General features: G+C 42.2%; 1 protein-coding gene across 2 annotated transcripts in view; it reads left to right on the forward strand.

Annotated features, from left to right (window-relative positions):
- Positions 1-24,504, forward strand: part of slc41a1 (solute carrier family 41 member 1) — a 32,624-nt gene that overhangs the window by 4,458 nt on the left and 3,662 nt on the right. The window contains exons 2-8 of one of the 2 annotated variants that reach the window (XM_037769681.1): positions 97-139; positions 459-1,236; positions 10,219-10,326; positions 18,711-18,782; positions 21,308-21,452; positions 22,657-22,803; positions 24,035-24,182. In XM_037769681.1, coding sequence (XP_037625609.1) covers positions 751-1,236; positions 10,219-10,326; positions 18,711-18,782; positions 21,308-21,452; positions 22,657-22,803; positions 24,035-24,182 — 1,106 coding nt within the window. In that variant the 5' untranslated portion in view covers positions 97-139; positions 459-750. Of the gene's footprint in view, positions 1-96; positions 1,237-10,218; positions 10,327-18,710; positions 18,783-21,307; positions 21,453-22,656; positions 22,804-24,034; positions 24,183-24,504 lie in introns of both variants that reach the window. The other variant, XM_037769673.1, reaches the window with a different exon arrangement.

Here is a 24,504-nt window from a genome sequence, read left to right on the forward strand (position 1 = left end):
ATCAGAATTACATTGTCAGGAAACAACCTTCTGCCACGAGGCTGAACAGTGTTTACATTTCAGACAGACTAATCGATGAATGTCTTCTCTTCCCAGGTGACTGTCCACTCTGGTCCGAGAGGTACTTTTTCCGCAGGAGGTAATTCAATCTTTATACTGCAGACCTTTAAATATCTCCCCTTGAAAACCTCCCCAGCAGCCACGTGGTGTAAGGTGAGACAGTCCCAGCCGGGTACACTCACCAGTCTGACACGATCAGTGGACCGAGAGCATGACCAGTCTGCGCTGCGATCTGCCCGCTCCACACCTCTGATTTCACTTTCTGATGACTGAACTTTAACGGACAGTTTTACAAGTGACTTTGAGGGGATTTCTGCCGGTTGTTTTCCTTTTCTCTGCTGTTTTGCACCAGCATGCTCTCTTCTTTTTTTTGCCGGTCTACCCTGAGCACCTTGCAGTGAATGGAGAACATACTGGTTCTGCTCCCGAAGCACCGACAGGAACACGGGCTCTGCAGACGCACGGCTGCATGTGCCTTGCCGCAGGTTTTTTCCTACAGAGCAGTTTTCTCCTGGTCTTTAGTAGCGACCCCAACTCCCTGTAAGCCTCTTTAATGGGATAAATCAATTGGACTGATCAGGTTCAAAACCAGATCAGGTGGCCAATTCCATTCTGACTTCCCCAAAACCCGTTTGGCCGAGACAACCTGACCTTTTCTCGTCGAGCCCACTGTCTTCCAAAGGCGTCCGCATGGTACTTTGGTCGAAAGAACAAGACAAACTCCCTGACGTCGACATGTCCTCCGGGGCAATAGAGGTGAAGAAGGAGGATGGCCCCCCGACGTCGGCCCTGCTCAACTCCAACTGCTCCGTGCCCCCGCTGATCCTCACCAAGGGCCCAGAGGAGCTGGGCCCGGCGGCCGGGGACGCGCTGGAGCTCACCGAGGTCACATCTTTCACGGAGAGGGCCGGCGAGACCGGGGAGGATGAGGAGAGGACGGAGATCGTGGTGGCGTTGGACTGCCGGGCCAACGCCAAAGGCCAGCGGGAGGAGGACGCTCTCCTGGAGAACGCGAGCCAGAGCAACGAGAGCGACGACACCAGCACCGACCGCAGCCCGGAACCACCGGTGCCCCTCAAGGAGACCTCCTTCTCCATCGGCCTGCAGGTGGTCTTCCCCTTCCTGCTGGCCGGGTTCGGGACGGCGGCGGCTGGAATGGTGCTAGACATCGTCCAGGTGAGTGATCCCAACGTATACATAGTGAGCACACAGCAGGTAGTAGATGTTCATGAAAACAAGTTGGTTAATTCTCTTTTACGCACTACTGCTCTTGTTCCAGCCTAAAGAACATGGACTGTATGGTAACACTAACGGAAGGTTAAATATGTCTGGGTGCTTTGGAAGCTGGTTGGAAATGGGGAACAAAGATTTGGGGCCAAAATACTTTAATCATTCAGAAGCAACAAAAGGGAAAATCCCGTTTGCTCTCGGGTGTGAAGTAGTAAACTCCAGCTGCATGAAAGATGCTCTAGAAGTCAAACTAGTCAACTATAGAAAAAGGAAGTTACTTCAGGCCAAAGACTGTATATGAGAAGTGAACGTAGTCACCGTGACGTCACCCATTGGTTTGTGGACTGCCATTTTGAAGCCCCGAGTTCGGCTTTCTTTCCATCGCCATCTTGGTTTTTGTCCGTCGTACATGGCTATCGTTAGTACTCACAGCTGTCAAGCTAGCAGCTTGTGGAAGACTCCAGTGACGCACAACCCGTAACCCGCCCAATCTTTTCATCTGGCATGAACGAAATGATTGGGCCGGTTTATTACAGTCCTGCAACTAGATTTTTTTTTTGTGGGGATGTAATTAGAATTTCAAGAAATACGTATAACCCAAAATGTTTTTGATAAATAAATAGATAAATAAATCAATTAATAAATCAATTAATAAATTAATAAATAAAAAAATAAATATGTCATTAAATGCAGCAAGAATAATATCAAAATAAATGTAGCCATTAATTAATTGATAAAATGTGACATAAATAGATATTCCTGTTTTAATTTGCTTCTTTATTTATTTACACTTCTGTTTAATTTTCCCTTTCATTTATTTATGTATTTATTTTTATAAATGTATTTATTTATTTTCGCAATGTTTTTGTATTTATTTATTTTTGCATTTATTTTTTAAATAAATAAATAAAAGAGGATATTAAACAGAAGGGTAGATAAATAAGGGAATTAATACAAAGATAAATATATAAAGAAACAAATTAAAACAGAAATATAAATGTGTGTCACGTTTTATCAATTAATTAATGGCTACATTTATTTTTAATATTATGTTTGCTACATTTATTGAAGAACCCAACCTCAGCTTTAATACAGTTAGCTTAACTTCACTTTATTCCCTTTTCTTACAAACCCAGTTACCTGTGATAAACAACAGGAGCTCCGTCTTTATTCGAACCCTCCGGTAATAGTTTGTCTAACGTGTCACCCGTTGTGTTTCCGAGCAGAGCCGGCGCTCCAGGAATGTGTACAGAGTCACGCTGTAGGATGGGCCTCTGGAGCATTTAATGAACTGGTTTAACAAGCCCTGCTTACCTTGGCATGCGTCTGTCGTAGCGAGTGTTCGGGGACGAGTGTCGTCACTAACGCCATGGGGGTTATTTACATAACCCTTTCTCACCTCTGAGGCCGGCCTACCTGTCATGTCCTCGGATCTGGCACATGCTGGTACACATAGTGGTACACTCTGTGTCTGTGACTCTGTGTGTCACACACCCTGCTATTTTAAATCTGACTGAGTAGAAACAAGAATAGAAGGTGCTAATTGTAGTGCAGAGTGTAGCCAAAGAGCAACTCCAAGAAAAGATATGACTGAATTTATTATTACTCTCTTTGCTCCTTTTCTTGTTGACTCAGTGGAGTTGCCGTCTCGCTCAGAGTATATCTAGTGTGCAGCGTAGAGATGGAGGCCAAATCACGCTGACAGCTCATATATTTCTTTAAAGTCAGCTTGTGATGCAGATAAAAGCTGCAGGTGTCGTGCTGCCAGGAGACCAGTCCGGGCACATTGTGTACACGCACACTGATGCCAACACGGTTGGACCCCAGGAACTGGGCACAGGGTACAGAGGGGGACGAGGAAGGGGAACTTTCTCTGAAGCACCTGAAAAGGCAGCTCCTGCAAGTCAGAGTAAAACAACAAATTAAACTGCGGTGTCAAAGCCTCCATTACGGCGTGGTTAGGTATCCTCGCTAAACCAGGAATGCAGAGGTTTCGAGGTCAGAAAAAAAGTTTTCACGCTGCCTCAACTAAAGGCACCACGCTGCTGCAGTCTCTCCAGTTTCCAAAACACTCGGCGCAACCATTCCTTTCAGAGGTGAGGCTGGGGAAAAAATAAAAGAGGAGACATGGGAAGGTACAGGGCCTTATCAAACCCTGAGGAAAAGCGCTCGCGGTGAGAGGGGAGGCGAGGCTAGACGGTCACTTCGGCTGAGCATCTAGCAGGTTGTAATTCCCCGTCCATGACACCGTGAAACGCTAACTCAGCTAATCCCCCCTGTCCTTGCAGGAAGGTAATTGTCCAACTCTCTCTCAGCCTCTCTCTCTCTCTCTCTCTCTCTCTCTCTCTCTCTCTGGGTCGGTCAGACTGCACCAGTTCTTTGCTTAAAGTAAAAAGTAAAACTGTAACATGTTTTATTTGATGCCCGGCGTGAGTTTAGAAGTTGCACGACTTGGCTTTTTGCATCACTCTCTATGAGGCTTCTTTGAAATATGACCTCTTTGACGTTGGTCACTTTGACTATATACAACTCACAGATAGAGAGAGAGAGAGAGAGAGAGAGAAAAAGAGAGAAAGAGAGAGCTCATGGCCTCATTCCCACTCGGGGGGGGTTGGCCTAGAAAGGACTGTCCAGGCTGGTATAGAGGACTGAGACGTCTGCATAGTTGTGCTAAGCGACTTGGCAGCAGAATGACCCAAAAGCGTCAGTCTCCCACAGCCAGGGCTAGAAACGGGGCTCACTTGGGTTACTCACTAAAGGTTACACGCCGTTTGTAAAGGTCATGGAGTGCTAGTGTTGCTGGGAAGGGCGGTGTCAAAGGCCAAGTGGGTGATTTGTTATCAGTCACAAGACACAGATTCTAAAACCTACGATTCCTACTTCAAACTACCAAACAAGAATGCAAAAAAATTATATAACACGTTAACGCAAATTCATTTTAACGCCACTAATTTCTTTAACGCATTAACGCAACTTGACCTTCCCTTGACCTCTGACCTCCAGATATGTGAATGTAAATGGGTTCTATGGGTACCCACGAGTCTCCCCTTTACAGACATGCCCACTTTATGATAATCACATTCAGTTTGGGGCAAGTCATAGTCAAGTCAGCACACTGACACACTGACAGCTGTTGTTGCCTGTTGGGCTGCAGTTTGACATGTTATGATTTGAGCATATAGTTTTATGCTAAACGCAGTACCTGTGAGGGTTTCTGGACAATATCTGTCATTGTGTTGTTAATTGATTTCCAACAATAAATATATACATACATTTGCATAAAGCAGCATATTTGCCCACTTCCATGATGATAAGAGTATTAAATACCTGACAAATCTCCCTTTAAGGTACAATTTGATAAAAAAAAGTGTGATTAATTTATTATATTTACTATTTTAATCAATTGACAGCCCTAAAAGAAACCTTGTTAGTGCAGTAAATTGTCATTATGATCTGTGTGTCTGCCTCAGTGTCTAGCCGTCTGCCCTGCGTGTCCGTAGACTTAAAACAACAAAATAAAGAAGTCGGACGCTGCTTCAGCCTTAGAAAAACAGTCTAAAAATACAGCCGCCGGTAAACAGGAAATCGTCGTCCACACAATGGTTTAACACCAGCCAAGCCCTCGCTGCCCACCAGACGCCATTTCGGTCCAACCACATCCACTCGCCTGGTTTTCACACACGAGAGCCACAGTGTAACCAGAGCGTGGGCTCGCTCCCTCTAACTGAGTCATCACTCCAACCACCGGCTCCGTTCACTGGACAGAGGGGATGCTCTGATGTCTGCATCAACAGTTTAAGATATATGAGTGTGTTTTTCTAAACTTTCAATGGCGTCCGACCATTTACACCGCTTGCTTTAGACCTTCGGTTTCTAGTGGTCAGTCGTTTCCGTCAGCCGAAGATGTCCTGACAATCATTAACAACATATCAGCTCACAGCTGTTAACACCTGACAACATCCCAGACAGCTCCTTGGTTCGGATCTGAGCGGATTAGTAGGTTAGAGTGTTTTTGCGTTGGCCCCAAACCCTGGCTAATCTTTCACTCTGTCCAGGATCCTCAGGAGTCCTTGGAGGGTCTCAGGTTGCTTATTTGCATTCCCCCCTAGTCAGATATTTCACCCTGCATCCACCTTTCATCTGATCCCCGGACGCCAACAGTCCACATCTCCGGCTTCTTTAGGGCTCACTCTGCATTCACACCAAATCAGGTGTTGCGGTGATTAGCGCAGGGTTGTACAGTGGTGTGGGAGTCACCATTGATCGCTGGTTAAGTTGGTTACGACATTGGGTTGCGATCAGGCGGCAACCTCCGAGTCTAAAAAGTGAAGCCAATGCTGAAGTGCCTTAAACTTGCACTCTCTCTAACAGCCAGCAGGGGGCGACTCCTCTGGTCGCTAAAAGAAGTCTGATTGTATAGAAGTCTATGAGAAAATGAGCCTACTTCTCACTTGATTTATTACCTCAGTAAACATTGTAAACATGAGTTTATGGTCTCAATCGCTAGTTTCAAGTCTTCTTCAATACAGCATGATGTTCATTTAGTAAATGATGGTCCCATTTAGAGTCAAACAGACCATAAAGCAGGGGATGCTTTAGGGCGGGGCTACCTTGTGATTGACAGGTCGCTACCGGCGTTGTCCGGTCTGGGAGTTGTCCGTGTTTTCGTCTTACAACTTTAACCCTTTCACGGTCTGTTTTCAGTTCATGAAAGGTAATTATGACATTTTTGTCGCCTAAAAATGTCTTATTCAGCATTCGGTTGTACTTAGCTCCACTCTCTCGGGTCATTTCTGGTTGCAAAAAGATGCAAAGATGGCGATGGCCTAAATGCTGAACTCGAGGCTTCAAACAAACACAAGAATTTCGACCAGGTGACCAGTGTTCGTGTCCCGTGTGAAACTAAAAGTAGCGTCAACTCACGTCAGTCGTTAGTCACGTGACTTGGCAGCATCGTTGGTATCGTCAGTCCCATGAGACACGTGAGTCGCTAGTCAGTGAAGTTAACGTCGTCAACCACGACCGTTTCCTATCACTAACTAAGGGGTTGTGTTGCCTAAACGAATTTTAGGAATAGAATAATTTATTGTGAAAGGACACTATGCACGTAACAAGTGTATATTGACACACCGTACCCGGTCCGTCCAGAAGGAAAACGCAAGAAGGGAACCCCATGCGTCGTTATTTGCGGTATTTGACGAGTTGGGAGTGAGAACGTGTTGGTTTGGTTGCCGTTGAAGATGATCAGCGGAGAATCCCTTACACTGAGGGGTTACTATCTGCAGAGGAAACACAGCATTTGTTCCTCCATTTAAGGCCAATAAGGTCTTGTTGCATAGCGAACATTCACCCCAATACTGTTGGCCACAGCTGTGTTAATTTTACCCTCCATGGCATGTGTTTACATACGAGGCCGGTCGGACCCAACCTGTACCATCCCTGGAAACAGACACCACCTGATGTAGTTGCGTCGACAGCACGTGCCATCAGCCTCCCGTCCAGTACAGCAAGTACAGTGAACACAGATAAAATGGGGGCCACGTTGCTCAACTGGGCAACCCGACCCTTGTGGGGCTCGCATACCAGAGCTCCTATAGGTCTGTACACAGAGGTACTGAGGCTGTCCAGTAGAGTTCCTGGAACCGAGGAGGTGGCCGTGAGGAGGGAGGAGGGCTTGCTTGGCTCGGAGCCAGTGTTCCATGGAGACAACAACATATATCACCACGGGGGAGGCAAAGAGGGAGATAGGGGGAGTGAGACAGAAGTAGAGAGAGAGAGAGAGAGAGGGGGGAGAAAGCTTGAAAACATGCGGCTGTGAAATAAGAGAGGAGTGCTCACAGAGGTGCTCACAAGGCTGCTGGGTTGGCAGGAGGCAGCGAGCCAAGCCGAGGGGACTGGCTGTTGGAAAGGAGCTCTGGTGGAGCTTGGCCCGGTGACAGCGAGGGGGGGATAGACGATAGAGCGAGTTTAACCCACGCTGGAGTTCTGCTGTCACGCCCACTGATACAACCGACGCCCCTTATCTGTGCCTTACATCTGGATGCGCAGTGGGAGCGACGTAGTGAAACACAAGCTGGCCATGGTGTGAGAAATGCAGGCCAGCAGTGTTTGTGTCTAACGTCAGCTACTCCCCTCGGCTATTTTCTCTTTTCTTTTCTGCGTCAGCCTCGGTGAATATTGATTCAGCTCCGGGCAGACTGGACTGTAAGTGCCGGTGGGGGGCCTGTGGGACCGGGGCCCCCGAAAGATAAGCACTTTTACTGGAGATAGATCGATGGCCTCGGCCTCGGCGATAGCTTTGTTTCTGGCCACGGCAGACCGCAAAACCTGCTATCACTGCATGAACTCTAATGGAAGCACAGCAGAGGGAGGCACTTCACCCCCGGTGGCTGACAGAGACTCACAGGGGAACCCACCCTCTCAAGGTCTGGCCAGCAGCCAGGGACGAGGTTATCTAGGGTCAGGTCTAATAACACCAACTATACATTTCATTAAAGGCCATCTACTAGGATCTGGATGCATAGCTGAGCAGACATGTTCTCTTCCACGTGCTGGAAATGTTTTCCACCTGCCCAAGTTATCCTGCAGATTTAGCTGGCCTAGCTCCTGGCTGACTTTACGATGAGTCTTTGGTTCGGGGGGGGGTAACACATACTGCAAAATATAGACTTCACCGGATGTATTACTGGTTTGTGTTTCCACCATGGTACGTGGTATAATATGGGCTCTCTGTCATCATGGTGCCATCTTACCATTGCATGGAAATTATGATTATTGATACAGTTCCGTCCATCTCATCCATGCTTGTTTTGCCATTTTTCTTTTGCTGCTTTTAATAGATATAGCCAGGTAGCTAGCTAGCTCCTTAAGGAACATGATGTTCCCACTCCTAAAGCTGTGTTTGGTTGACTCTGATTGGTTTGGGGAAACATCCATCAGCGGGTACAACACAACCAGACCTTTGAATCACTGAACAAATCAAATCTGGAGGTCTGGAACCAGACTAGAAACTCTCCGGTCCGTGGCACTCTGTCAGGGCGTCTGCAGGATAATTTGCTATGAATTATAAAATCGTGCTGTATCATTAAAAAGTGCACATCTATAGATGGGGAACATTACGTCAATAAAACAAGCACAATAAGTTCTGTTAGCTTTGGGCCAATAGAAACTCTGATAGAAATTGTGACACACGGCAATAATTTCATTGTTTTCAAGTTGAAGCACAAACTGAAAGTCAGCTTCAGACTGGTATATTTAAATGTCTGGATTCATGAAATTATGCCAGTCATTTTCTGAAAACTTAAAATAGTTAATCGTGATTAATTGCAAATTAATCACACATTTTTTATCTGTTCAAAATGTACCTTAAAGGGAGATTTGTCAAGTATTTAATACTCTTATCAACATGGATGTGGACAAATATGCTGCTTTATGCAAATGTATGTATATATTTATTATTGGAAATCAATTATCAACACAAAACAATGACAGATATTGTCCAGAAACCCTCACAGGTACTGCATTTAGCATAAAACAATATGCTAAAAATTATAACATGGCAGTTTTTGCTCGCCAAAATGTAGTGTAAGTGTGGAGCGTTATTTAACCTCCCTAGCGATGAGCTAGTATGACATGGTTGGTACCAATGGATTCTTTAGGTTTTCTAGTGTCTAGCTTTAAAGGGACTATATGTAACTTTTAGAAAGTCGTAGTTATTACTGACACCGGTGACCGTTACGTGAACTGCGGACAGCATCCTATTGCTCGTGTACGTGCTCGGGCTCCGTAGGCCCGAGCGATCATCCTGGGCATCGGCCAAAACAGTGCCGTGACATTACATTACAATCATATATCCCTGTTAATGTCCAATCTCCATGATACTAACTAGCCTCCCATTTGCAAATTACTTCATCAGCTAACATTACAAAGCAAAACCGTCCCAAGTCCTTTACATAACAATCAGTCCACAGGCTGTTATAGGCAACCGAGAAAATCGGGGAAGGTCTCAGTTTTTAAGTTACAATCTGTTCACACAATGGTAATAAAAAGCGATTAATACATGTAAATTGTTACATATAGTACCTTTAAAACTGAGCCCGCTACAACCTAAAAATCACAAGCTGCATTAATGCGTTAAAGAAATTAATGGCGTTAAAACTAATTTTCGTTAACCTGTTATTACCGTGTTAACTTTGACAGCCCTTCTTGAAAAGTATAAATGCAGTGTGCAGTGGTGTTGACATGATTCAAATTGAAATAGAAAAAGTTTAGTACAAATAGTTCCATAGTGGCATCTCAGAGTCCAAATGTTTCTCCCCTGTAAGCGGTTCCTGGCCCCAAAAAGTTTGAGAACCCTAAAACAATACATTTAAACTAACTTTATACTTACATAAAAGGTTCCTCCCACTGAGAAGAATGGAACGCCATGCTGTAAACATTTCAGAAGTAATTGTGGGGAGTTTTGCATAAGTGTGTGAACTGTCCATGTGTATTGACATAAGTATTAATATTTGCTTAAAGTAATTGTCTAAGTTTGGATGAGGTATACGAGGCAGCCCAGTCTCGTCGTGTTACAGCTGCAGTAGATGAAGATCGGTGGGTGAAGGTGAAATATGGGAACCACAAGGGGAAAGAGGAGAATGGAAGCCAGAAGAGGAGGATGATAAATCATTTCAACATGAAGTCTCAGTGACCTTGATCTTGTTAGAGGAGAGCAGAGAGCTGCGATGATACATGGTGTAAAAGGTCTGTAGAGACACAGTATCTGGTCCATCACACGGGTCTGGTTTCACCGCCGGATCAATACTAAAGAACAAGGTCACCGAGACGTTCTGCTCCCAACTAAAGGATGAATTCTATATATGTGTCCTGTTTTAATATGTGTTTCATTATGTTGATGTCACTGATATGACGTGGTGGTCGTTGCAGCACTGGACGGTGTTCACGGAAGTGTCGGAGGTGTTCATCCTGGTTCCGGCTCTGCTGGGACTCAAAGGCAACCTGGAGATGACGCTGGCTTCCAGACTCTCCACCGCGGTAAGAAATATGTGTATGTGAGAGTGAGAGTGTGTGTGTGTGTTGGTGAGGTCTTTTTATTCCTTTTAAAAAGAAAAAATGATATCTTACTTTTAACATTTAATATGTGCATACATACATATATACACAAACACAAACATCGCTTCCCACTCCCACACAGAGACACATCCAGCCTTCCTCCCACCCCGAGAGGTAAAGTTACAGAAAAATAAAATAAAAATAATTTAATTAATTTGTTAAAATTAAAGGTAATAAGTACTACAATAATACAATTGATGGTAGTAAAATAGAAACCTTAAATAAATGAATTAATTAATGAATTAATTAAATGTAAAAAAAATAAATTAAAAAAAACAGCACATAGAAAATAATAATTAGTAATAATTAAATAAATACCATAGAAAGGTTAGGTTCTATATAAGTAATCCATGGATCCTCTTATAGCATAGGTTATTGTTTCCAAGGGAACACATGAATTTACCTCATTAATCCACTGAGTAATATTTGGGGGATCCTCATGATTTTACTTGTGTTGGTGAGGTCTTACCTTTTTCACAGATACTTTATAGTCATCCCGAAGTACCAAATGTACAGCATGTCCCACCAGAAGTGTCACTGGTTGTATTCCATATATATAAATAAAAAGTAGACTCATTGTGTTTGTTTAACACTGCAAAATCTAATTTGAGCCTGGACAATTGTTTCAGTTGATTGTGGTTGTGTAAAGTGTAAACTCACCTGTCTCTCATTGCCTGGCAACCCCTGACAGACTCTTTAAAGCTGATTGTTCTTGGGGTCAGAGGTCATATTGCCAAAACGTGACCCGGGTTTCAGTCAAACTGATAGCAACATTCCTGTCCCATTCTTTGTTTTGGTTTAACATTTCCACTGGCCGTGCCGTGTTCCCCTGAGCAAACAGGTTGGTTTGATCTGAATGGGCTGCTGCTCACATTCATGTTACAGTATCTGTTCTTACTGTGTTTGATTAACCAGATATTAAAGGTCTTAGCAGGTCTGGAAGCATGGACGCCTGGTTATGCTCTGGAGGGTTCAGTTCAGTGTAGTGAAGCTTTATGTAATGTAGAGTAACTGGTGGCTTACTACACTTTCCAAGTAGCTTTGCCAAGTTTTAATATCGTAGCCAGATACCAACAATTATTGACAATTTAAGTTAAATCATTGTTGAAGCATCGGTGAAATATTGTTAAATGAACTTCCGGATCTGTCACTGATTCACCGTCACATCTGAATTAATATGGAAACATCTCGGAAAGTTCAACAAAACACTAACGAAAAACAATTGAAACCAAAAAATCAACAGTGTTGTCTCATCGGCAAATAATTAACTTAAAAAAAAATACTGTCACTATCAGTTCTACTTCTATATCTGTGCAACATACTAGCAGACCGTTGTTATGTATAACAGACCGTTGCTATGTATAGCAGACCGTTGCTATGTATAGCAGACCATTGCTATGTATAGCAGACCGTTGCTATGTATAGCAGACCGTTGTTATGTATAACAGACCGTTGCTATGCATAACAGACCGTTGCTATGCATAGCAGACCGTTGTTATGTATAACAGACCGTTGCTATGTATAGCAGACCATTGCTATGTATAGCAGACCGTTGTTATGTATAACAGACCGTTGCTATGCATAACAGACCGTTGCTATGCATAGCAGACCGTTACTATGCATAACAGACCGTTGCTATGCATAGCAGACCGTTGTTATTCATAACAGACCGTTGCTATGTATAGCAGACCGTTGCTATGTATAGCAAACCGTTGCTATGTATAACAGACCGTTGTTATGTATAACAGACCGTTGCAATGTATAACAGATCGTTGCTATGTATAGCAGACCGTTGCTATGTATAACAGACCGTTGCTATGTATAACATACCGTTGCAATGTATAACAGACCGTTGCTATGTATAACAGACCGTTGCTATGTATAACAGACCGTTGCTATGTATAACAGACCATTGCAATGCATAACAGACCGTTGCTATGTATAACAGACTGTTGCTATGTATAACAGACCGTTGCTATGTATAATATATGATCATATGATCAGTTTTAAAGTGTAAATGAGGACAACTTGCTAATTAATTATGCAACAATATAAACCATGACCAAAAATAATATAATGTTGTTCATAGTTACTCTTCTACTACTCAATAATACTTTAAGTATTTGGAAACTTGGTGTAAACTGACTCTACATGTTTCCATGCTGGGTGGGTGGGCCGCCTGCTAGCGATGCTAATCAGCTCCGTCACCTGTTTCCCACCGGCCAGTGGAAAGAATGTGAGGATTGGTGCGCTTAAGTGCAATACTGGACTAAATCTCTCATGCCTCCATAACGGCTGCTGGGTCGTTGACCCCTCAGATGTCAGCTCAGAGAGAGGCATTATAGTAAAGAGCGAGAGCTCAGTGGAAACACAGACAATAGCATCAAACCCTGCAGCCCGACTAGAGCAGCATTTAACTGTGTATGTGGATAACCAGCAGGATAGTAGAGCTGTAATTATACAAGAACCACGTCATAATACACATTCAAGAGATTGGTTTTACTTTAGAAAAAGACAATTGAAGACCTGAAGCCTGCTCTTCTTGCTAATAGAAGCTTCCGGCCTTTCACAAAAGGATATTAAAAATACAAATGAGTGGTTATTTGATTTTCATTTTAAAATACTAAAATTTAAATTTAAATACAAGGCGTTTTTCTTTATCAGAGTCAAAAAGGGGTGAACTACACTGAAATAAATAACAGGTTGATTTTCATTTTCTATTTCTAAAAACAAAAAATAAAATCACTAGAAGACAAGACAGTTATCTCATATTCTGCGACAGGAAGTTGCGTAAGAGAGGCATACTGTACATCCATGGTATGAGGACGATGCTGCTGTGTAACCGAAGGTGATGGATCAGTTTTTCGAAACAACTCATGTCGAGACGCGACACAGAAAAACTAACTAACTTTGGTAAAATTGGAAAGATATCGACAGATTCGAACTTCCCTGATCAGTAACTCGTCAACAAAATGTTGTTTCTAGAGAGACCGATGTTATGTGTTCAGCTCGGAGGACTAACTTTACTTTTTGTATTTTAAAGGTCCCATATTGTAAAAAGTGACATTTTCATAGCTTTTATATTATAAAGCAGGTTTAAGTTCTATATAAATACTGTGAAAGTATTGAAACGCTTAATCCACAGAGAAATACACACAGCCCGTGTTCAGAAACTGAACTTTTGAAACAAGCCGTCAGGATTTCTGTCCATTTGTGATGTCACAAATATACAATATTCAGACCATTTCAAAGTTTTAAACATAACCATTCTAAATGTGTCCCAGTTTATTTCCTGTTGCAGTGTATGTGAATGACATCAGCTGACAGGAAGTAAACATGGACCCAAGCTGTTACCTAGCAACGCAATTCTTTTGCAATTCCATTGAAATGTACTAAAACGGAGCGTTTCAGACAGAGGGTGAATACAGGTATATTCAAGCAGACATTATGAGGAAAATAAAGGGTTTGTTAAACATTAAAGCATTTAAACATGTTCTAGTAGAAACACAAAATACAAGTATGAACCTGAAAATGAGCACGATATGTCCCCTTTAAAACGAAGCCTGAGCAATGGAGCAAATGCAAATATTCAATTAGGGGGAGCAAAGTTATAGTTTTGCTTCCCCACTTTTAGTTTTTATAAACTACTAACGTCTCTACTTGTATTGCTGCTACTGCCCAACACTGAACAGCATTTTGACACAACCTGTGTTTGAAAGAAATGGTGATTTTAAGTCATTTTTAAGACTTATTAGCAGATAAAATGACTTAAATATCAACACTTTTCTGTCATTCATCGGCCCCTTTTGTTGAGCTGCATAGTTTAAGGTTGAACATAAAAAGGATTCTCACGTCCGTCATCACAAAGTAGGCCAGAGTGAGGAGGTGCTCGCCCTGAGACGTTACCGTTGGCTCTCTGCTGGCTGGCTGGCCACAGCAGGACCACGTTTCTTTCCATGCCGCCGCTAATTATGAGCAGATTAAGACCACTGTAAGTTTCCTAATGCGCTTATTAGTGAAAAGAAATCATGTAATCCCCGGGACTGGCTGGCTGTAGGAGTTTTCACTTCACATGAGCGCGTTTCCTTTTTGATTCTTTTGGTCTTTTCATCATTATTTATTTCACTAAAGGAAAGTTGTTTTCTCATTTCTGTCTTCTCCCCTCTCATGTTATTGATTATTTGGATAATGATAGCCTATTTTGTGGATTACTAGAACTTGGCAGCATCTGCATTGCTTCCGAGTTGTACACACTATAATCAGAGATTACTACTACTACTACTACAAAAGACCATTTTTATCCTCATCCTGTGTGTATTAGATGTTTCAGCTTCACTCCATTCACATGTGCGCCGGTTACAACCCTGAAAACAACAGATTTTCTCTGAGTTGAAAATTAATGGTATAGCTGTTCACCTGAAAAAACGTAGTGATGCGTTTTGAATTAGGGCTGTCAATCGATTAAAATATGGAATCGCGCATTTATTATCTGTTCAAAATGTACCTTAAAGGGAGATTTCTCAAGTATTTAATACTCTTATCAACATGGGAGTGGACAAATATGCTGCTTTATGCAAATGTATGCATATATTTATTACTGGAAATCAATTAACAACACAAAACAATGACAGATATTGATCCAGAAACCCTCACAGGTACTGCATTTAGCATAAAACAATATGCTCAAATCATAACATGGCAAACTGCAGCCCAACAGACAACAACAGCTGTCAGTGTGTCAGTGTGCTGACTTGACTATGACTTGCCCCAAACTGCATGTGATTATCATAAAGTGGGCATGTCTGTAAAGGGGAGACTCGTGGGTACCCATAGAACCCATTTTCATTCACATATCTGGAGGTCAGAGGTCAAGGGACATCTTTGAAAATGGACATGACAGTTTTTTCTCACCAAAATTTAGTGTAAGTTTGGAGCGTTATTTAGCCTCCTTTGCAACAAGCTAGTGTGACATGGTTGGTACCGATGGATTCATTAGGTTTTTTCTAGTTTCATACGATGCCAGTATCTTCACTCTATCTTTAAAACTGAGCCCTCTCCAACCTATTAATGCGTTAAAGAAATTAGCAGCGTTAAAACGGATTTGCGTTAACGCGTTATTCTAACTTTGACAGCCCTAGTTTGAATCGTCGGGTATTTCAGCCTCTCATCCATCTTATGTCATCCCATGAATCACTTTGACAGCATTCACCCTGCTCCGACTCTGTGATGATCCAAACACCACTAATCCAGCCGCCCACACACACACACACACACACACACACACACACACACACACACACAAAGCCGAGGACTTGGCATCCTCATCACACATCATCACGTAACACCAGGCCATGCTTCTGCGAATTTCTGAGCTCAGCTGTGGACTGAATCGGTTTTGCAGATTGTCGTCCTATAAGGTATATATATTATATATTTTGAATAATATATAAAACATCTTTTTATGTGAACTCCTGAAAGGTTTTAGCAGATAAAAGTTGTGCGTCTCGTTGCATTGTGGAGTTCATTGTGAGTCTGCGATTCCCACACTGCTCTCTGCACAGATGTTTGGCTTCCTCTTATCTCTCTTATCTCTCTTATCTAATATTGGTGGCGGTGTGCCTCGTCTGAGCGACAGCATGGCTGGGGGTAGCAGGAGGCGTCCGTGCACCGCGTTCACACGGGCGAGGAGTGTGTGTTTGTGTGGCTGTAATGCTGCGTGGGACGTACACAAGTCATAATGACGTACGGTCCTGAACACATGACCGTCACGTCAGTTGGGCTTGTGAGTGTTTCCTGTCATGCTGCCAGATAAAGTCGGGATAGTGATAGATTTTGGGAAATTTGAGAGAGAAAAGCCACAAATAAAACATTATACCCAGTCATTGTGACCATCACACTGTGGCTCTTCAGTTATTAAACATTTAAATATAGGGAGGCACAGTGTGGAGTTTTTTCAGCCGATATGATAACCGATAATTTCACATTTTGTATTTTAAAAAGAAGTTCATAACCTGTAGTTTATTAGGCACACCTCATGAGGTGGATGATTTAATATTCCATAGCTCCAAATCTTTCGTTAACAGAACCAAAACAAAGAAAACTTCTGACTCTTCAAATGTGCATTTATTTTTTATAGTGTAGAACATCAAAAAACTTCACAAACATACTTTGGCATTTAAAGGGCATTTTTCCTAAGAATTTTGAATGTTATGTTTTGACATAATCTGTCAAGTCAGACAGTCAGTATTAAATACTAAATACTGTTGATCAGTGATTCTTAAAGCCCGAGATGACGTCCTCAAATGTCTTGTTTTGTCCACAACTCAAAGACATTCAGTTTACCGTCATAGAGGAGGAAAGAAACCAGAAAATATTCACATTTAAGAAGCTGGAATCAGAGAATTTGGACTTTTATTTTCTTAAAAAAATACTCAAACCGATTAATCGATTATCAAAATAGCTGGCGAATAATTTCATAGTTGGCAACTCATCAATTAATTGATTAATCGTTGCAGCTGTAAGATACTCAATACAAAAATAAAGGCTTTTATAGAGCCTAAAGCTGCCTAGACTGCAGACAAAACACAACGACAAAAGGCATATAGGAGATAGGAGACTGTTATGCTTCATAAAGAAATGGAAAACTTGCTGGGGGGACGGCTACGGTGTGATACTTTTAGTGCACGAGGGTTAGGCAGCTTTTCAGCTTGTTTTCAATTCATAATAAATGAAATGACATAATCAAACTGTGAAGCAAAGAATCTCTGTCTGTATTTGTGTGTGTACGACCGTGACTGGCCGGACCTTGGTGAGTTTTTCACCGTGATTCTGACTGCGAGCACACAATCAATTTGGCGTTGATTCATCAGCGCTATAATTTCATTATCGGAATAATAAATAACAAGATAAATTTTCCATTATCGGCAGATAAATGTATCTATTTATCTATATATCGTGCATCCCAATTTAAATACTTTTAACGTTGGTTCATCTTTATATATGATCATAATGTTTGTCTGCTGTTACCTTTATCACAGATACTTTCTAGTCGTCCCAAAATACCAAATGTACAGTATGTTCTACCAGAAGTGCCATTGATTTTTATCCTGTTTCATTATTTTTTTTTAAAAAGGAGGCGTCCTTACACACGTGTGCGAGGTATTGATGGGCGAGGAGTGTGTTTTTGTGTTTGTAATGCAGTGTGGCAGATACACAAGTAGAAATGACGTACACACATCGTCACCAGGGTCGCCTAGGGAGCCACCTTCTGGTCGCCCTTTACAAAAAATAAATAAATAAATAAAATTTTAAAAAAATAATGCCAGTGGGCACCCCTCCTCATTTTCTGCATCGAGGTAACAAATGAACAAATAAATAAAACAAGAAAGAAATACACTTTTCAGCCCCGTAAATCTCTTTCTCACACTTTTTCATCTGCCCGAACGCACTTCAACGCCACATTGTGGCTGTGTGCACTGGGGGCCCGAGGGGGTCACCGTGCCGTACGCATCACAGCAGCTCGAGTACGAGTCAGGATGTAAGATTGCTGGACGGACAGATGTCAGAAGGCGCAGAAATCTAGTATTTTCACACGTTGTTTCTTCATAATGAAAAAGGTCTAGGCCTTCAGGTGGGCAAGGAATAAAACAGAGAAATGGAGGACAGTACTGATCGTCATGTCCGACCTTTAACATTGGTTTATCTTTATTTTAGGGCTGCAACTAACAATTGATTAATATTCCAATAATAAAAACAGAAGTTTAATGAAGTTGAAAATATCCTCCGAACATTAAAACCCCATATATTAATCGTCTATTAATAAATACTTATTCATATAAACGTCATGCGCTGCTTTATTAAACCCGAGCGTGAAGCGGATATTCTCCCTGCGGACTTGTGTGTGTTTCCATGCGTCCAGATGTTTCCCTCTGCGTATGTAAATGTTAGAGGAGAGGAAGGAAGAGCAGATCCTCTGTTTGTGTCCTCTCACTGTGGAAGAGCATCAGGATCATTGCTCTGGACACACAGTGGCCCACTGTAGCCACCGCCACTCCACACTTGAGACCATCAGTGTGTGTGTGTGTGTGTGTCTGTGTGTGTCTGTGTGTGTGCATGCTGTTGCCTCTTGGTCCCATCAGAACAATCAGATGTCAGTTCTCTGGACAAAGACACTCTGATCTGATCCCCCACCCTGCGGCCGACTCCACTTATCTCATCTCCACACACACACACACACACACACACACACACACACACACAGAGAGATGATAATGTGTTGACTTTGTGTGTTCTTGTCTCTCTCTCAGGCTAACATTGGTCAGATGGACACGGCCAAGAACATGTGGAAGATGATCATGGGGAACTTGGCCCTCATCCAGGTAACTGAACCCCTCTAGAGGATGAAGAGGTGACCTCCAGTGATGAAGCATCTCTGATCATTTAACAAATTGGTTTACTGGGAGAAATCAGGTTAAAGCTGCAGTGGGTAGAAATGGAGCAAACATGATTAAGAAAGGTTGTTTTTATAATCCTGAGAGTAGTGCATGAGACAGGTAATCTGAAAAAAATCACGTGCCTCTGGTGTCCTCTGGTGCTCCTAATGGCATCTGCAAGATTTCACAGACCGGAGGAAAACAACCAATCAGAGCCGAGCTGGAGTCTGATCACTCGATCGGAGAAACCTTGCTCTGAAATCTTGTCGGATCCACATTGTGGAAATCATCTAAATATTCAGCCATGACATTGATAATCTTTTATATAACACTAAGCTACGCTTTCTGTGCTCCAACACAACAAACTCTACTGGACATATTTTAAAAATTGTTGTTCCGATTAGACACTTAGACACAAAAAGATGGTAAATTAAGGTCTAGAGCAGGGGTCAGCAAGCGGCTCCGGAGCCACATGCGTCTCTTCAGCTCCTCTCCAGTGGCTCCATGTGGATTCATAAAAATGGCAATGAATAACAGTTTTTTGTTTACATTTTCATTTTTATTTATCATTGTTGTAGGTACGATGGTAGTATTAGGGCCACATTGAGGAAAAAAAAAAATCGGAGATTTCGAGAATAAAGTCATAATATTATAAAGTAGTAATTTTACGTGTTATTTTCTTTTTTTCTCGTAAAGTTATGACTTTATTCTCATAATATTACGACTTTTTTTCTCGTAATATTCTGACTTTATTCTGTAAATCTCAGATGTTTTTTCCCTCAATGTGGCCCTAATAATCCGTAGTACATTGTCTCTTTGGCCCTCACTGGCTAGACTTATATACTATATATCTAAACTATAAACTGTGTTACCTTCATCACAATGCTCAAATGTTTTGCGGCTTCAGACAGATTTGTATTTATTTTTTTGCCTGAAATGCCTCTTTTGATAGTAAAGGTTTCTGACCCCTGGTCCAGGTTGAAGTTGCCCTTTAAGTGTGACTTTGCATTGAATTATTTTGGATACCACAATGCACAGCTACAAGTAACGAGGCTTTTTCTTTCCTCCGGTGGCACTTTTGTCAAAACAAAATGATCCTTATCCTGCACAAAAAAACCTTTAAACCTTGAAAAACCTCATTACAATTTTACGTGACCAAATAATCAGGTTTCTCTTGATCCGTTAACCTGATAAATGAACCCCTGCTTTACGTGTCATATCAGGAATCAGATTACTGCTAAACAAGGGAACAACCTGCTTTCATAAGTGCAGCGTGTGTGTACAGTAAACACGACGACTGATCATTACTGGGCTCACCAATAACATGTGAGTCATGTGTGTGACCGGCTTCTGAACACTTCGCTCTGATCATAAAGATTAAGTGATAGTTTAATTGAAAGTGGATACTTAAAGCCCCTACACACCCATAGTACACCCGAATGTTTCCTCCTATTATCTGATCATTGCATCTTCATTATGATGAATGTGTTCCGCCCGAACAGGTGCAACAAACCTGTCAGGAATGTCACGGGGATGTCAGGCAGGCAGAGTCTGAAAATAACTTAAAAAGCCGGTACGACAGGAAGTAGCATCGGCGGGAGACTGCAGGAGCTTTTTAATCACACACTACTGTCATTACTCTCAATTGATGTCCTTAATGTCCTCGCTGCAGCAGCCTCTCATTACTCTGCTGCTTGTATCAGTTACTGGACATAAACAAGGACATATATATAAAACAATTATTCCAGATTGAGAGATCAGTCTCTGTCAGTCCAGCTGGACATATATTGATCTTTATATATATGTATAGATCCTCTATTGTGAAGTATAGGGATGCACCATGTAGTGTTTGGTGAGTCCATAGTTCCTGGAACACTTTAAACCGGTGCTGACACAGCCTCCTATATATATTCCTATATGGTGCACTCACACTGGGTCACACCGCTGCTCCATTAAGAGACGTATAGATGGTGTTCCCCTAGGATCAAAAGCTAATAACTGTGAGTAAGTGAATGAATAATTCTGGGGTCTGTGATATTAAATAGGTAACTGTAAATAAAACTGCATGTATGAATAACATGTAACCTTTGGACATTGTGCAGATGGAATAGAACAGGATATTCTTTACTGTCTACGTTTTGCGTGCAGAAGGCAGAAGTTTGTTTTTGGTTTGCATGTGCAAAATCTGCTATTAAATATTACACCCAGACAGGACACATTAAAACACATTTACATAAAGACAGAAGCTACATTAAAAGGAGCAGCAGGTTCTCGATCGTCTTAGATTTTACCAGTTTAGCGATGGACTGTTTTGCCATGATGATGATCGGACAATGGGGTTTGTTTGCAGTCTGTAATTGTACTGCCCAGTTCGACGAGATTCTGAAAGCTCCTCAGATAGTTTACACGTTAACTGTAGTCGACAGCTACGTCAACGTCTTTAATGTGTGTGTGTGTGTGCGTGTGTTCAGGTCCAGGCCACGGTGGTGGGCTTCCTGGCCTCCATAGCTGCTGTGATATTCGGCTGGATCCCAGAGGGGCACTTCAGGCTGGGCCACGCGGTGCTGCTGTGTGCCTCCAGCGTGGCTACTGCCTTCATCGCCTCTCTGCTGCTAGGTATGGACGGCCGCCACACACACACACACACACACACGCACGCACGCACGCACACACACACACACACACACACACACACACACACACACACACACGCACACGATGTGAGGGATGCTCATCAGGCATGTCTGGGTTACATCTTACTAAATGACACCTGAACTAGCATAATGTAACTGACTGAATGAATGTTTTGTTATACAGCTAGATTATTTTAAAGGTCCCATATTGTAAAAATAGAGATTTTCAGGTCTTTTACATTATAAAGCAGGTTTAAGTGATATATAAATACTGTAAAACTATCAAAATGCTCAATATACGGAGATATACACACAGTACGTATTCAGAAATTGTGCGTTTGAAACAAGCCGCCAGGATTTCTGTCCATTTGTGATGTCACAAATCTACAATATTTAGACCATCACACGGTTTTAAACGTAAACGTTCTAAATGTGTCCCAGTTTATTTCCTGTTGCAGTGTATGTGAATGACATCAGCTGACAGGAAGTAAACATGGACCAAAGCTGTTGCCTAGCAACGCAATTCCGTTGCTATTCTGTTGAAATGCACTAAAACGGAGCGTTTCAGACAGAGGGGTGAATGCAGGTATATTCAGACAGACAGTATGAGGAAAATAAAGTGTTTTTTTTACATTACAGCATGCAAACATGTTCTAGTAGAAATACAAAATACAAGTATGAACCTGAAAATGAGCATGATATGGGACCTTTAAATGGCATTCAACTTGCTAAATTACCGAGACAAAGTGGCTTTTTAGCATAGAAGTTACATAGATACGTTTACAAATGCTAAGGTGCTGATGTTTAGCAGGTATAACGTCATGACAGTTTTGACATGGTTGGTACCGATGGATTCCTCAGGTTTCATTTGATATCAGTACCTTCTCTCTAGCTCTCAAACTGAACCTGCTACAGCCTCTGACAGACAGTGAAGTCGGCCGAGGGCGCCGGCACCTTCAAGGAGAGTTATGTTTTCAACCTTCAGGTTTTGTTTTCGCCAGCTTCAACTTTCCTGGAGTCCTAAAAAAAACGGGCTGCACCTTAAAGACAACATTATCTACTCCGTTTATTGCTCCTCACGGTTGACCCTGATGATAGACGGTCACACTGAACATCACGTGTTACATCAAATATCATATTGACACGTGCATGTTGTGACCTCTCTGACCTGAAACCCCCACACACAGGGCTCATCATGATCGGCGTGATCATCGCGTCCAGGAAAGTCGGCATCAACCCGGACAACGTGGCCACGCCCATCGCCGCCAGCCTGGGAGACCTGATCACGCTATCCCTGCTGGCTGGCATCTCCACCGGACTGTACAAGGAACTAGGTAATAAAATCACCCTGTGATACAGTTAGTATCTAATGTGATGATCAGGTCATGGAGCTTATTAGTTACATCCAGAAATCCTGGCGCCGTGCCTGGCAAACACAAACACAACAATAAAGAGATCATTTCCACAGCGGTGGCGTCATCACAGTTGTTTGTGATACACCCTGAAACACCTCTATTACCTCTGACGATGTTTTCGTTAATTAAAGGGAGCAGCATGTGTAGAAATGTGACTCTACGTCGGGTTACGTGCAGTAAATAAGGATAAAAGCCGCCCACACCTGACCTCGCTGTGTTTTAGAACATCTATTGTTAGCTCTGAGATCGTACCTTTACCGCAGACAAACCCAGCTCCAATAAACTCTCCACATCGTCTCCACACCGCAGACTAACACTAACACAAACACAGCAGCAATGAAACCATCATCATCATCTGTCTGCAAACTTTACTCACTTTTAAACGCCACAGTCAGGTACTATGTTGAGCTTATTTTGGGGGGTTTTTTTTGTCTGTTGTGTTTGTGGTGGTTGTCGTCTCCTGTAGTTCCAGTGTCGTAGTAACGCTGCCTCCTAGAGACAACAGCAGGGATCAGACAAGATAAACCAATACTGATCCCCAGAGGGGAAATCCAGGTGTTGCAGCAGCACAAAGACAGAAATGAGGACAGATACATAGAGAAGTAACAACAAAAAACTAGAAGCAAATATAATAAGAGGTATTTGAAACTAGTATATGAGTAGAAACTAAACAAGAATGAACCATACAAGAGCAACAAAGACAAAGTTACGAGTGACAAGTTCAGTGACTTATAACAACAATAATAAACTTTATTTATATCGCATTGTTCATGCTTCACAGACATAAAAACAGAAAATATATAGTACAATTACAAATGAATAAAGTATGTATTATGTAATGTATGATTAACAGCAGCGAGTCTAGTATAAATGTAAACAGAATACTGTGATTAAGTAATGATACTTACTGTTGTCTATATCAATATAGCAAAATAGAAATACAATATAGTGTATGATGTGGTAGGGCAGTATAACATAAGAACATAGTAGAGTATGTATTAGTATTAGGTATTAGATATAGTATAAGGTGCAATATAATAGTAGTAGTATTAGTAGTAATAATGATAATCCACAGATTTCTCAGTAAAACGTCTGCGTAATAAAAAGCGTTGTCCATCAACACACGTTCTCTTCTCTCTTCTCCATACAGAGTTCAACGACTACGCCAACCCGCTGGTGTGTGCCGTGTTCGTGGCGTTGTGCCCCCTCTGGGTGCTGATAGCCAGGAGGATCCCGTCCACCAGAGAGCTGCTGTACTCCGGCTGGGAGCCCGTCATCATCGCCATGGCCATCAGCAGGTACGTACAGCACGCAGCGGTCAAGTCTCCTGATCTCACCTTTTATCACATCACAGAATACTACAGAGGCCTGGAGAGGCCACAGAGAGAGAGAAGAAATCAAGGCAACCGTTTACTTATTTTGTGTGCACGGGATATAATTTGTGGCCTCAATTTAATTAAAGCGTTCCCACGTTTTGGTTAATTTGTGCACACAAGATAAGTATACAGTATATATATGATAATATGATAACTTTATGATAATCACATGCAGTTTTGGGCAAGTCGTAGTCAAGTCAGCACACTGACAGCTGTTGTTGCCTGTTGGGCATATTGTTTATGC

The sequence above is a fragment of the Sebastes umbrosus genome, chromosome 1 (genome assembly GCF_015220745.1).
Source record: "Sebastes umbrosus isolate fSebUmb1 chromosome 1, fSebUmb1.pri, whole genome shotgun sequence".
Taxonomy (NCBI): domain Eukaryota; kingdom Metazoa; phylum Chordata; class Actinopteri; order Perciformes; family Sebastidae; genus Sebastes; species Sebastes umbrosus.